At 48.8% G+C, this 15,000-nt stretch overlaps 1 protein-coding gene across 1 annotated transcript in view; it reads right to left on the bottom strand.

The window, feature by feature from the left end:
- The window catches only part of LOC128727384 (kazrin-A), a 33,636-nt gene that overhangs the window by 10,215 nt on the left and 8,421 nt on the right, over positions 1-15,000 (bottom strand). The window contains exon 11 of the mRNA XM_053821295.1: positions 4,901-5,015. Coding sequence (XP_053677270.1) covers positions 4,901-5,015 — 115 coding nt within the window. The remainder of the gene's footprint in view (positions 1-4,900; positions 5,016-15,000) is intronic.

The raw sequence follows: 15,000 nt of genomic DNA, 5'->3' as shown, positions 1-15,000 counted from the left end.
GAGTGAGAGAAAACGAAGGCGCACCGAACCCAAACCAGCTTTACATGGAACCACCTGACGATGGTTGCTTTGGCCGCCTTTTAGGTGAAAGCCAAAATGGCCTCCTCGTAGAATAGCTCGCGGGTTCGTGCAGTTTCGCGGTTTGTTGGGCCTGGACATTTTTCCTCTAGCTTCCTACCGCTCATCAGCCCCGGGACGGGCGTTCGGTATGGTGGTTTTCGGTATGTCGAACCCACGCCTGGAAAGTGGGCGCCACATACCCGGGCACGTGTGGGTTAAAATTGTACATAGTCCGCTAGCGCCCGGTTCGCGTGCCACAGGATGAGTTGGAAAGGATGCATGAGTGTGTATGCGTGTGTTGGGAGGAAGAAGGGTTTACCAGGGGAATGAGTGTTGGTTTGAGGAGCTTGTTTTCCAGCCCAGCTCGAGCCACCGTGCCACCGAGGCCGGTTGCCGGAAAAGTTACTTTCGGTTGGGTTGATTTGCACCCGGGCACAGGTGCAACCGCGTGCGCACCAAACCGGCCCGCGAAACGGAAGGTGAATGTTTTAAAGAAAAGGTGTAGCTCATCTAAAATTTACATAGCACGTCACGGCAAACAACAAGTCACATAAATACAACGGCTGCAGGAATGCTATCTTTCCGGGTTTCCGGGCGCCCAAACACCGCGCTCGTGTGTCCCGGGAAGCACCGTTCCGGGGCTCTGGGTGCGTTCCCGGGGGTTTGTTGATTCGGTTCGCGCTTTTCACGGTTTTCCCAGGCGAACGTTTGGTCGCTGGGTACGCGGTGGCGATGGATCGTTCTAGCATTTCGTTTTACTCGGTGACAAGCATCGTGATATGGCTGCAGAGGGAGAAAGAGGACACACACATCGCCAAACATGAGCCTTCGCCAGGACGAACAGATTAACGTCGATGGCATTGCTTACTCAGCGCGCGTGTGAGGTGACGTTTGTGCGAGGCACTTGACGACGAAGCCGCCTACATCGTCGTTCCCTAACCCGACACGTCCCAAGGACCCATTTGCAGGCACTAAGTAATAGTTGGACATGTAGCTCGTCATGGGACGGAAAAATAAAGCTCCCACCAGCCACGCAAGGCTAAGCAAAGGTCCTTGCTGGGGGAGAAAAAACAACACCCACCACGGCGTGTTTTCGTAAGCAGGACAGTGAGTTGCGAAAGGGATAGCAGCACGAAGAAAAAAAAGCGCACATCTCGCGATTCATGGAAGCTTCATCTTGAAAGAGAATTATGAATTTCGAAACGACCCCACGGGAACGGGGAGGAGCGTTAAGTAACCGGATCCGTATCGATCGGTCTTATTTGCATGCCAACATAGACGGCAAAGCATCGCCCTGGGGAAGTCTCAAGACTGACGGGGGACTCTTTAAGGGTGGGTTTGTTTTTTGCTACCAAAAAAAAAACACCCAATCGGTGGCATTCTCAGATTTCATTCCCAACGCGATTTCGAAACCCAGTGGTCGGATGCTGAATGGCTGAGCATTCAGCTTTCAATCAAGCCATCATTTCTACGAAGATGAATTGCGAGGGATTCACGCGAAACGGAGCATTCGAAGAATGAGTAATTGGGAATTTTAAAGCTGCTCTCGCATGTATTTACAAAACGCAATCGATTACAGCTACGCTCCTTTGGATTGGTGTCCGCCACAAACTCGCTTCTCGGGGTGGAGTGATTTAGGTATTTCATCGGAAAATCTGCGTGCAGAAAATCTACCTACAAAGTGCGTCGTAACGCAAGAAAATCGCCCCGAGTTCACGCGCAAATCACCACAAACTGTTGCATGGAGGGCGGTTCTCGCAACGGGCCCTTATTGATCCGTTCCGCCAGGGTGTTCATGTGATGACTTAGCCTTACAACGCACCCTCGGTCCTCTAACCAAGCTCGCTAACCCTCGGTGCGCCTAATCCCCCGTTCGCAGGGTCAAGGGGTTCATCGGTTAACTTGGCTCGCCGTCCTCATCCAGGTCGCCCAACCGGGCGTAACCGGGGTCCGTGTGGAAGCGCACGAACCTCTGAAAGCAGATCATCGCAGGTCAGTGTGCACCGTGGGATGGAGTTTGGGCTCTGGTGGGGTGTTTTTGGGTGGGTGGTTTTGTGGTTTCGGCCTCCAAAAGCAGGGCAGATTAGTGAAGCTTTCGGGTGAAGCTGCTGGTGGACGTTTTTGGGGACGAAATTTCTTCATTTGGAAGGATTAACGTGATGGATTGAAAGTTTGTGCAGCGGCTTGGAAAGTTTTCCTTCCCTTTTCCGCCTGAAAGGCTACCTTTGGTCGGTCTGGGAGCGTGAAAATGGAGGCTATCCTTGGAAAGCCTGTGGATTTTTTTTGCTGCCCAAAAAGGGTACCTTGGACAGGGGGCCCCAGCTTTCTGTTTGAGCCGGGGTTAAGTTTTCCTCGGGCTGTCACCCGGCACGAGCAGTGCGACAACAGCATTTCCCAGCAGCTGTTTTCGCTCTCGTTCTGTACGCACGCCCATACCGACACGTGTCGCTGATTTGAGCGCCCCGGGGGACGTAGTGCGGGCGCTGTGAATTGGCTGACACATGGTTTGACATTCTTTCGGCGTCTCCGGCGATGGGTGCCGGATCGCCGTGTGCAGTGGCGGAATTCAATTTCTCTCGCATAAATCGCGTGCCCTCGCGGAACGGGACACATCCTGACAGCTTGCCGCGCGCACGAGCTCCACCAGAGGGTGCCTTCGCGGTGCAGATGGCTCGCGTTCGTACGAGAGTGAATACGAAAACAATATATAAAAAAAAAATACAATAAAACAAACCATTTCCATTGGTTGGCGGCTCCGATGGAGAAGAAGAAGAAAGATGCCGTCGCGTGCCGTAATCCTTTCCGACGAAGGCGACTCAACGTCGCCGAGTTTTCATGAATACCGATTTATGACGAAAAAAGAAAACCCATCGTGGGGCCTGGGAACCGACGAGATAGGTGTTGGTGGTTTAAAGTCGCGGGAGGTCACACGAGTAAGTCGGCGAAATTGTAAAACGATTATTGGGAGCCGGCTGGCGTTAAGCGCGTTTGATAATCCTTGTGAGGGGATTATTCGTCACATTTTTGCAATAAACTGGATGCCAGTTCGTTTTGTTTCTGCACGCATTTATGAGCTCTCGTGGAACACTCTGTTACTGCGCGATGCAGTGGGAGAAGAATGTCAAAGAGAGTTAATAAACTCAACATAATGTAGCGCGTCATTTTTTATGCTTTTTTATCGAGGTAAAAGCTTCGATCCATCGCTTTAAAAGGAATTTAAAATAAATACCCATCCCCTTATAAATGGAATGTTTCATTCAAATATTTTGTATCACAGTGTTGACGCAGCGTGTTGATTGGAATAACATGCATACATTACTCTTGGATTAATGGAAAAACAAACCACGAGAACAATATCACAAAGTAAATATTTATTGTTGGACGTGCGCGAACGGTAAACGAACGTGAATGTACCACGAGCACGAGCTCTGCTCAACAGATTATGTATCTTTTGGTAATATCCGCAAAACTCGATATTCAACATAAATACATACGGTTGTATCATTTGCTGCTGGTTCAGAAATGTTTTAAAATTCAAAATTAATTACATTCGTACTTTTCCAATCGATACGTAAATGTTATCTATCTAGCAATTCTGCAATTGGCAACTTTAGCATTCCACGTATACAAAAGGAAATGCTGAAATGCTTGAAACGAGATTCATACACCGTTAGCCCTGTAGATAAAGTTTGATATGGCGAGAGTAACGGGAGCAGAGAATAACATAATAGTTTGTGCACTGTTTAGTTACAGCAGTTGTTTTTTCGTTGAACTGCAACCGCTAGCAAACCGCATTTAAATGTACTCACGAGCGGTTCCATCGAATCAGATTTTTCTATTTAATGTGATCGCTTTGAATACATGATTGTAGGCACTCATTTCCACATTTTTTGTTCATCATTTCATCACACATTCATATTCCAATGCAACTGCGATGAAATTCACCAAGAGCAATGGAGCTTTAAATTTTGCAACAAAATTTCGCTTTATTCAAAAGGCAGAAAGCAGCGAGAAAAGCAGAGCTCCACTCTCAACAGCAATCAAACAACGTGTGCTGGTTTCATTCAATTACAAACCGCAATCACACGCAGCTTTCGTCAGCGGCAGGACAAAGCGCCCCCCAAACTATGCAACACGCACTACAATCGATCGCTCGCACACTCCATTAAACGGTGGGCCCATCCTTTTTTTTATGCTCCAGTAACAGAACCCTTCCGCCACCTTTCTACGGGGCTACCTCAAGTCAGGCCACTCGCTCAATTAGGGACCAATGAAAGCGCTTCAACAGGGCCATTGCGCTGGTCTTTGTTCGCGGCGTGCGACTGGCCCGCGCAGCTTTCACGCCAGATTGGTTTTGGTGTTTTCCTCGCCCACGCCATGCACATGCAAATGTTTGTTGTGACGCAATGATTGGAGCATTCAATTAGGATATTGTTTCCAGCTAGCTGCGAGTTTTCCCCGGTGGAAAAGTGTTTCCACCCATCATTAGGTCACAATCATGAATGCAAAGCACAATCGTGGCAACGCGCTTTGTTTGGGAAAGAGTAAATTGGTGCCCAGGATTAGCAGCGAGTGAATATATTACAACCTGCGTTACAACGTTTCGAATCAGGGGCATATATTAGTGACAAACACGGGGCTATTGAATTTCTAAAGAGGTGAAAATCAGGTACAATGCATGGAAAACCACGAAAACACGGCTACAACAAAGCTCTATTCACACATACACAAACACAGAAACAAGCGTTACGGGGACGATCAGGAGCATCAAGGATCATTCCGGGTGAGTTGGAGGGCTTAGAGGAGACAAAGGTACTTTAACTAGTCAGGTTGTACTTACGCGCAAGCTACCGGTATTGCGACGATCGCCAGGAACCGCGGGCACCATCCCGATTCCACTCGCGATGGGAATGACCGCACCGCCTCCGGTCCGGATTCCTTGGCCCATGGTCGTTCTTGGGTGATGGGCGGTAGGTCCAGAGTTTGCGCCATTGTTTGTGTTCCACCCACCGAAGCCATCGATTCCGGGATTTCCGCGATCAGGTGTGCGTGGTTGGTGATTTTGTTAGTGTCGTGTGGTGTGGTGGTGTGTTGAGGCCGCCGAGGTTGCGTGTTGTTGTTGTTGTTGTTGTTGTTGATGTTCATGTTGCAGGTGTTGCCAGCCATGGTAGAGGGCGGACAGGGGTGATCCAAAATTCCCATCAAACCAACCCACCCCGTGTCGGTGTGTTTCCGTTTTTGTGTTGTTTTCGTGTGTTGCATCGTGTGAAGAATGTAATCGAACCGAATTATGGTACCGGGCAAAATTGCGTGAATTCGAATCCGCGCAAAGGCATTTTGATCGTCGCATTATTGTGTTTAGATGATGAATTTTTAAAGGATAGTTTACGGGGTTTTTTTTTATATTTATTTTTACATTTTTTTGGCATGACCGAAAGATTGATTAAAAATTCGAGCAACAACAGAACGATAAACACAACAAATGGAGAACCACAGGGTGAGGCGCGTGTGAGGCGAAAGGCAAAAGAGAGCGCACGGGAAAAGAGAGAAAAAGAGAGAGAGAGAAAGAGAGAGAAAGAGAGAAAGAAGAAAAAAGAAAAGAAAAAGCAGAGACATGGAAGAAAAAAAGTTACATCAATCAAAACATATTCGTAAACTGTTCGAAGCTAAAACATGAATGAGAGCAACAATTAAAATTCGAAGCCGTATGGATAAGGATAGGCGTTGTCGGCGTCGTCGTCGTCGTTGTGCGCTCGCTAGCACGCTGGTGTCGTGTTTCTAAGTCAAAAATAAGCCGAGTATTAACCGCATGCAGCAGCACACTCATGGAGAAACGAAGTAATATAATAAGAAGTAAATGTGTAACTCGCAGGACACGCAATATATAGAATGAGAGAGAGAGAGCGAGAAAGCTTTCCATTCCTAGCTTCCCAGTGAAACTTATAAAACGTTCTCTCATGGTGGGCTAGTGGAAAACTTAGATAAAAACAATACTAAAAAGCATTTAGTTAAACGGTCATTAAGCCAAAGTTATCATGGGTACGATGTGCAATTCTTTCATTTATCTACCCTTTTTAACAACTAATGTTTGTACTGTAAGTAGTTTACATAATGTTTTATCAAACAAGCATCGTTGGAACGCCACACAGTCCAATATGCGCAGGACATAGACCCATTCACAGCACTTTAAAGAAATGAACCCTCTATTCATGGAAGCAAACGATACGCCCGGCAGCATAGCTCGAACATCAAGGACGCGTGTGGCTCCACCGTACGGAAGAACGATCACTTCAGATTCCACACGAGAGAATGCGCTCCAATACCGGGACCAAGTGGGATCACATTCTTAGGCGGCAATCCGACAGAGAAATGCATCACGAAGCATATACGTGGAGCTCGAGCTCATGCCCTGGGCATGTGGATGATGAAAAATGGATGGACGATATCGACGACGATATATGCACTTCGACCGGCTTCGGGTACGGTTGCAGCTGTTCACCATTTGCGACACGACACCCGACTGAACGGGCCAGGACCGAGGATAAAGCAGGCAATTCGCTCGCTCAAGCACAAGCGCGCTATTGAGACGTTTGCCGGGATATTTAATCTCCGTGCGGATTAAATACGGGCATGGTACGCGGCTTTCATGACGCTCGAGTGATGGTGTCGTGATTTCTATGCACTGGCAAGCATGGAATCTATGGAGCGGACCTTTGATGGGTGCAATTTTATTTGGCCGATGAATGTGACGGATTCCGTACGCCGTCGATGAGTAACCGTCTTTGAATCGGTTCAGCTCGTTCTAAGGTGTTTGTGCTCTGAAAGGGCTCGCTAACGAGGATTATTGCTACGCGTTTTGAAAACACACCCCCTGCTGTCGGGTACGTTTTCGATCTATTCAAATGCATTATGAGATGATCGTGTGGAAAAAATAATAATCTCCATATTTCTTCCTGAATTGACCTGCCTTCCAAACCTGCCCTAAATCTCTGCTGCTCACGAAAAAAAAAGTGTGGTGAAAGAAGCAACGACTCTAAACGTGTTCATATCAACTCCATTTTGCAAAGTTCACAACGCTTCGCTTTCGTTTATGAGCGCTCAAAGCGCACGGCAACGGTAAGTGCTTTGAATTTGTGAATTCGTTCAACCATCCGTACGATGCCGTCTGGTTTACTTTGCAACGTGCTTCAAAGGCGTATGAAATATTTATCCACACGATGCACTAGGACACTACCCTGCTGTTGGATGCAAATCCTCTGCATCGTACGACCGTCAAATGCAGCTGCACCGAACCCATCATGGCCGGGCACGTGCTGGACGGCCTCGTATCGTAAGGCACTCGAATCGACAACAAACTCTTCCTCGATATCGGTTTTGCAGAGATTTATAATCGCACCCGTGGGGGGCTGGCTTGGATGTGCTGGATGCTGGCAAGCACTAATAGAAGTTGCTTGAAAACCAAAGCCCCCAAACCGGCAGATAGAGATAACGTTCACCCGCTGCCATGCGCTTCGGGGGTTTTGTATTAAAGCATCACGTGGAAGGGTTTCCACGCCCGGGAAACGGCCTATCACGCTGCAGACAGCCACCGATCCATTACGCGATTAGGCAAACAGCCGCTAAAAGTATTTGCGCTCTTTCGCATCAACACGCCCGTGCCGGGATCGGTTTTCCCGATGACGAAGCGATTTGCCAGAAGTACTGCAACGATTATGCTGCTGCTCGAGAGATGGAGTTCCCTGCGAATGGAGCAAGAGTGTTTTATTACGAGCAAACACAAAACCGTCGCTCTTGTGTATCGAACCGCCATGCGCGTGATGAGCGGGTTTTTTTCCCCCCCATTTCCATCGTTGATTTGGACAAAAAATATGTACTCTTTTTTGGGCTTTGGGAAATATAGCATCACACGAACGACGAATGAATATATTCTATCGAACATGTTAAATATCACAATTCGTTTAAAGCCCACCCAAAACACTCCGTGCTTCCGGTGCGGGTTTCATCATGGAGCAGGACAACAAAAAAAACCACCGACACGGATAATACCCAAAGCTACAAAACTGCATCCCGCAGCTGAGCCGCTTTAAACTGGCACGCATCCTCGCGACGGGACACGGCTTTTGGCGGGCGTTTAAACTGGCCTAGCAGCACGTTCGTCACGTCGCGGCAAACTACAAGCGATAACGTACGTTCCATTATTATCTGTCGCCATAAATTATGCACGAACATACAGCAAACCGATGCCGACGGGGACCGAACCGCCCGGTCGTACTTCTGCAAAGGTCACACGCGATCGCGATGCTACGAACAAAAGCGCTCGATTGGTTTGTGGCGGAAAAATCCCCAACCCACGAGGCCACCGAGGGAGAGCCGACGTGTTTTTTTTATTATATTATCATTTCCTCCACCCCAAAACACGACTGAAAAGTTGAACATGTGAGTGGGTGGTTTTTTCTTTTCTTCTACCGCTTCCTGTGGCTTTTCTTCAGCACGCTCGCCTGATGGAGTAGACTTTTCCCACCCCCCAAACCCGACGGTGTTTCGTGGGTTGAGCGATGATTATGATTTACGGCCCAGCTGGGTGATGCCACCGATGGCAGAGTGTCGCCCTTAGTCCGATTAATGCGAGCTCACGGTACTGGCTTTAAGAATGGCGGGAAAGTGTGACTTCGGCGTGTATTTTTTTTTTATTTTGGGGGTGAAAAGGTGCAATAAAAAAAACAGCAAGCTTATGCAAGCGATGCTTCCACCCACCGGGAAAGCCCTTTCTCGCATGGGCTTTCGGTGGGAAAAGTTTCACCACCCACTCGGCAGGACGTCTTGGGGCGATTTACGACCGACTCCTTAGCCCGGCAGGTCGGGAAGCGGGATTTGTGCTTTGCAAAAATTAAAAGAAGAACAAAAAACTCCTTCAACCCTTCGAGCTGTGTGAACCAAATTTATGACGCTGGAAGTCCTCGCCAGTGGGCGTCCTCGCGGCAACCGAGGACGCATAGCTTGCAGCCCAAGCTGTCGCACAATTCCATTACAGATCGCTATCGTTCTCGCGGGGCTCGTTTAAGTGGATGAACCCAGGCGAAGGAAGGCGGTTGGCACCGAGAAATACATTTAAATTCCAGCGCGAGCCTGGTTGTCGCGACGCCTGACATTGAAGGATGTTTGGTGGCTCGCGCGCGCGCGAGAGAGAGAGAGAGAGAGAGAAATAACTGGCGTAAGAGACACCACGAGGAGTCGTCCATTTTGGCTATCCGTTCAGGGGCGGATGCGTTGCTCCCCTTTATGGGTGAGCCCGGTTAACGAGCACTTCAAGATGGCCGATGGGAACGGGTAATTTGTTGACGAGCGCAAAAGCGCAAGAGAGCGAAAATAAAACTCACCCCCGGTGGACTTTGGCAGACGAGCGGAAGGAGCGTTCAATTTGCTGACGCACGCCAGGCTCCTTGCAAGAAAGGAACCAGCTGCCACAAGTTCCGCAAGCATTCCGGTGCGTTTTTTTTTCTCTCTTCTTTGCACTGCTGCGCGTTGCAAATTGTGGCTGCAAAACTTCTGACAAAGTGTGCCCATCCGAACACTTGCCTTCAATGGCGCATTTTTCCCACCTTTCACACTGACAGAACGCCCTGTCCACCCACAGGTTTAGTGATAAATATGGCGCTGCCCTTTGGGTTCATTCGGCAGTAATTCGTCTCTCGGTTTGCCGCTTTACGGTGTAATTTAACTTTAACTCGATTCCACCGGCAACAGCTGGCCCCGCCGAGTCGGAGGAGAAATTCTCTGCCTCCCTGCGAAGCCTGTCCATCAGCAGTTCGCCGTTGGCCGTACTTAACATTAAACATTTAAGAACGTCTGGCCATTCAGGGCTTCGTTCTCCATCCGTCCTTTACACGACCTCACTATGTGTGTGATTCGTTGAACGCTGAACTTCGACCGCTTGAGGGGAATGAGATCAACAAGAGCGTTCGGTTTGGTGACCTCGACAAGTTGACGCCTTTTCGGCAAGCATCCTCAGCATCCACTTTCGTGTGGGCAATGCAATTAATTTGTCCAATCAAAAGTTTCGGGTGGTCCAGAGCAGGTCCACGGTCCGAATCTTGGCTAGAGCCAATTCATTGAGCCCCAGTGCCCAGGCCAGTGTCCTGTTGGGCTTCGCGAGCTGGGGAAAACTTTCACCTAATGTCATATGCCTGTGACCTGTGAGCGTTTGATTGATTATTGATTCGTTGGAATCCGATTAGGCCGTGATGGTTTGCGAGTCGCGGACCGAGCCGCACGCCAAAAGCAATGCCCACTAATGTGTTTAATAATTGAATTCGTGGGGCGAAAAAGCTCCAGGTTAGGGATTTATCGGCGAGATTATTGCTGCGATTTTGAGCCTCGATTACGGGTAAACGAATTACAAACAACACCGACATGGCCGTAAACGATGTGTGCGATTAGAAGCAGAAATTCACTAACAAGATAAAAGGATATTCGGTTGTTGCACAAAAAAAAACCACACACACACACACACGCATAAATGTATCGAGATTTAATGCATGCTCCAGTGCAACGATCGGAATGGCTAATGTGCTGGAATGAAGAGTATTTAAAATGAATGTTGCCACCAAAAAACAAACGTGCTTTAGCTGAACACAAACGAACCCCTAAAACCGGACACTTTGCACGGCTGATCCGCTGACGGTTTGATGCCGAATTTTTCGTTCCTCGGTCGACATCAATCGTCAAACCGGAAGTATAATTGCCGGCTTAGTTTCTCTCGCTTATTTATGTGCACCACGCGTGCTAAGAACACACAGCTCCCATAGAAAATGTGCCGAAACAAGCCGCACAAGCGTATCACGCTTAATCGGTGAGCGGAAATGACGCCACGAAACCGTCCTTCCTTTCGACCTTCCTTGGTGATACTCAGCCTCAGTGTTTTGGGATGCACGGTCCCAGGACTACAATCAGGGTCGGTGGGCTGATGAGCACGAGAAACCAAAAAAAAAACAACAAGAATCCGTGCCATTTCGGAACCTTCGACGCCCGCGAACCGGGCATTCTATTTTTGGCATCGCGCCATGTTCTAAGCTTTTGATTGCGTCTTGCGAACGACGTCATTGGCAAGGGGGTTTGAGTGCTTTGGTCCCTTGGGGAGAAAAGTGGGGAAAACCGCTCGTTCCGTCCACGGAAATGGTGCCTCATCTCTCAACTCTCGTTCTTGCCAACAGATCAGCGGGTGTGTTTGCTTGTGTTTTCTTTCTCCTCGCTCCACGCAGAACGTGACGTGAAACACGTAATTATTAAATTTGTTTTGCGTAATTTCACAGCGAGCGAAACCGACCGTCGGGGGAGGAAAACTTTTTTGCGACGGCTGCCGATGTCACAGTCAGACAATAAGATGATGGGAGAAAATGTTCCTTTAATTAAGCGAAGGTACCGTGGTATTTACTCTCACTAAAAAGCGCCATAAGCATCATCCTTGAACCCCTTATTTGGGGGCTTTGGGTTTGGTCGGTCAAATCAACATGGGCGAGGTTCGTCTCGCCATCGGCGATGCGCGCGTCGAGTGATTATTTTAACGATATTTCCCGCTGCTCTCGTGGTGTGAAGCACACACACACATACACACACATACACTGCCGTGCACACCGTCGAGAACGTACCACCGGCAGGAAGCAAATTGATGTAATTCGCGCCCATTCAAGCGCCACCGGAGCAACGGAAGTGAACCCATTCGACCGTGCCAGAAGGGACGAAACGATGTAAACCCCGACCGGCCGGCTTCTGCCCGGGTCGATGTGCAAATTTCATTAGTTGCCAACTCAACCGGACCCGTACATACGTGTCCTCGGAAACTGACCGGCGATCGATCGGGCGGGAAATTCCCTTCAGGGCTCCAAAGGGGGCGGGCAATCGAAAATGGCAATTTTCGTGTGCAGTGAACGAATTTAATGAGCTAATAAACGTACTAATCAACTCCGGCTGGTGGGTTGTGGGAGAACCTGGCGATCGCTAGAGGTGAAGTGAGTTTAACGCGAGGATATGGAAACCATCAATGAGAAGGATATGGTCATATTTCGAATGGAAAACCCGAGGATCGAACCATTTCCCATCCGCTAGCAGCTGTCTGGTGTATGTGATCCGGCAAGGATTTGAACGACATGTTATTGAAATTCCAGTCGCATATTTCGGGGAACAGCAAACGCACCGAATGATGTGTCCATATGGCGACTTTACCTTCCCAGTTCCGACTCATCCCGAACACCCGATCGATGGAACAAGTGCGACAGGTGCGCATCCGTTGGTACTGCCATCCTTCGCGAGCCGGTCACGTGCAGTTGACCGGGTGAATAAAACAGCAGGCATGAGATGTCCATCAACTGACCGTCCGTGATGAGGGACAGCCCTTTTGCCGGTGGCAGTGCAACCGAGTGCAACCGGCAGTGCATATTTTAGTGTGTGCGGGCAAATCTGTCACCTGGCTGGTTCTCACAATTTAGCTTAACTGTTTACGAGAGTTGGTTTGAAAATTGGTGGGGCTATCTGGTTATTGATTTTGCGTCTGGTCAAGCGCTTGATCTACACGAACAAGCCGTCAATCAACCGCTAACAAAGGTATTATCCCTTTCTAGGAAGCCTCGAAGTTTGTGTTTTACCAGCTGAATATCCTGTTCTATGCTAACTGCACCCACTGTGTGCCACGTGCGGGAGTGAACAATACATTTTCATTGCAACTAATACACAAAGCAAGAGAGCGAAAGAGTAAGAGAGAGAGAGAATGAGAGTGAGAGAGAGAAAAAGGGAGACCCAAAAACAGCTTCACCGGTAAACGATCGACCCGGTGGTCAAATCGATCAATTACGTTAAACGCACGAAATTAATGAAAAATGCACGAAGCCCGTCGAAGCGGGAGAAATTAATTTCCATCTCCATCGATCAAAGTGGTCGCCGCGGTGGCGACGTGTCAATCGTGCATCAAAAATGCATCGCAAACCCACGCGAGTGTGGGTGACACGCTGATGGGGCGCATGTGATTGAATTTTTCCCGCGGAAAAGCCGATTAATTATAATCGACTCGCCATACGGTCAGGAGCGCTTTTTTTGTGTGTGTGTGTGAGCATCATTATTTCGTGCGTTTTTTTTCATGCGCTTTCAACCAACATCGAAAATTCGCAAATTAATTAGCAAGGTGGAATGAACCGTCGGACAATGTTGCCGGAACTGCACTTTTCTCCGACCTGCCTGCGACAGACCATCTGGTTCGGTCAGGTTTGTTCGAAAAATTCCCTTTAGAGATTGTGGGAAGACCGTGAACGAGAACACCAGCACGGTAACGGTTGGAAGTATATAAACTACAACCCATCAGCCCAGCTACAGGTGGCAGGCTTTTTCGCTTCTTTTTTCCCGTGCGCGACGCTGCTTGCTGCTGCTCTCTTTCACCGAAATGGGCACACCAAGGGTATGTCACCATACCAATGGGATTGTGAAGGTTTGCACAAACCGGAAAGACAAACGGCACTGTACCAGGCACCCAGGAATGGTTGGGTCGGTGTTAACGGCAACCCCCAAACCGTACCGATGTCACAGTTGGGGAATTCTCGCTCATTTAACACCGTGCCAGTCCGCTTAAGGGGCTGCACAAACAGTGCCCCTGGTGCCATTAAGCAGCGCCGCGCTTATTGCTGTATTAACTGTGGCGTTGCTGCAGCACGAGCTCGGTGTGGAAATGCTCTTCAACACCTGCTGCCTTATGGTTGCGGGTGGCGCGCGAGGCTCGCCTGATCCAGATGGGCTGACGGGCGAGCTAAAGCAATTACCGGTGACAGACGACGATGATGGTTGGCCGTGACAGGCACCATCCGAACTTTGTCACGCAACGACGGGACACAGGCGCGGTGATGGTGGTGGTGGTTTTAAGGTGAACAGCATCCCCGCTCGTGTTGATTTCTCCTGGGAGCGAAGAAGCCTCCCGAGTTTGCGCCAGGTGCTCGTGCATGGCTGATGGGAAGAGTGACATCCTTCCGGTTAGGTAGGACACTGGGACACAAAAATTGCTCTCAACACTTTTGAAGCGAATTTTGAAAGCTCCCAGCGAGCGCTTGGGGCCGTGCTTTGGGACGTTTACGTTTTTGGCGCATTCGATTTGGTTTGACCGTGACCAGGACACCAGGCTACAAAAAGGACACACAAAACCCCGAAGCGGAACGGTGTGCGTGTGTGTATGTGTGTGTGTGTGTGATTTGGTTAAGGGATGACACAGAGCGAACACAATAGGGAAGGAAACACAAACGAATACGGGTACGGGTACGAGTTTTTGTTAAAAGCCAATGAATGCAGCAACGCAAGCGCACACATACACATACACGGGATACAGTACAAAAAAGGACATCGAAAGCGGTACACCGAAACAGACAAAATTTGCACGACACCGAGAAATGCGGGGCTGGAGGAAAATCGAATCGAACGAACCTGCGGGACACCTGACCTGATCGCGTTCACGGTGGGGGGAAGGAAAAACAAACCCTCGAAATCGGACGAAAATTCACATTTTCAAACCAGCGTATGTCGCACCGTATAGAAACTAATACTTTATTATCCTCGCTTGCTTGGATGCATTTCCAGAACGACGCTTCGCATAAATAGTTCCGGGTTCTACTAACAGCTGCGCGCTCGCTTGTTTGATTTCGGTTTCTCGTTACTTTTCGCTTCGCTTACTAAAAGAGGGTGCGCTTGATATTGGGGCATATTTGTTGGGGGGGGTGGTGGTGATGGTGGTGGGCGGTTGCCACTTGATTTGATTTTGATTCTCGTTGTGTTTCTGTGGGTGACAGTGTCGGTGTGTGTGTGTACTTGTTTTGTATATTTTGTTGTTCGTTAATTTATTTCCTTTGATTCGATACTGTTTTTTTTTAGAGATGTTTAAAACCGATAGTCTTATAAGTTGTGCGGTATCATTTT

This window comes from Anopheles nili, chromosome 3 (genome assembly GCF_943737925.1).
Source record: "Anopheles nili chromosome 3, idAnoNiliSN_F5_01, whole genome shotgun sequence".
In the NCBI taxonomy this organism is placed as follows: Eukaryota; Metazoa; Arthropoda; class Insecta; order Diptera; family Culicidae; genus Anopheles; species Anopheles nili.
This window is presented reverse-complemented; position numbering and strand designations above follow the sequence as displayed.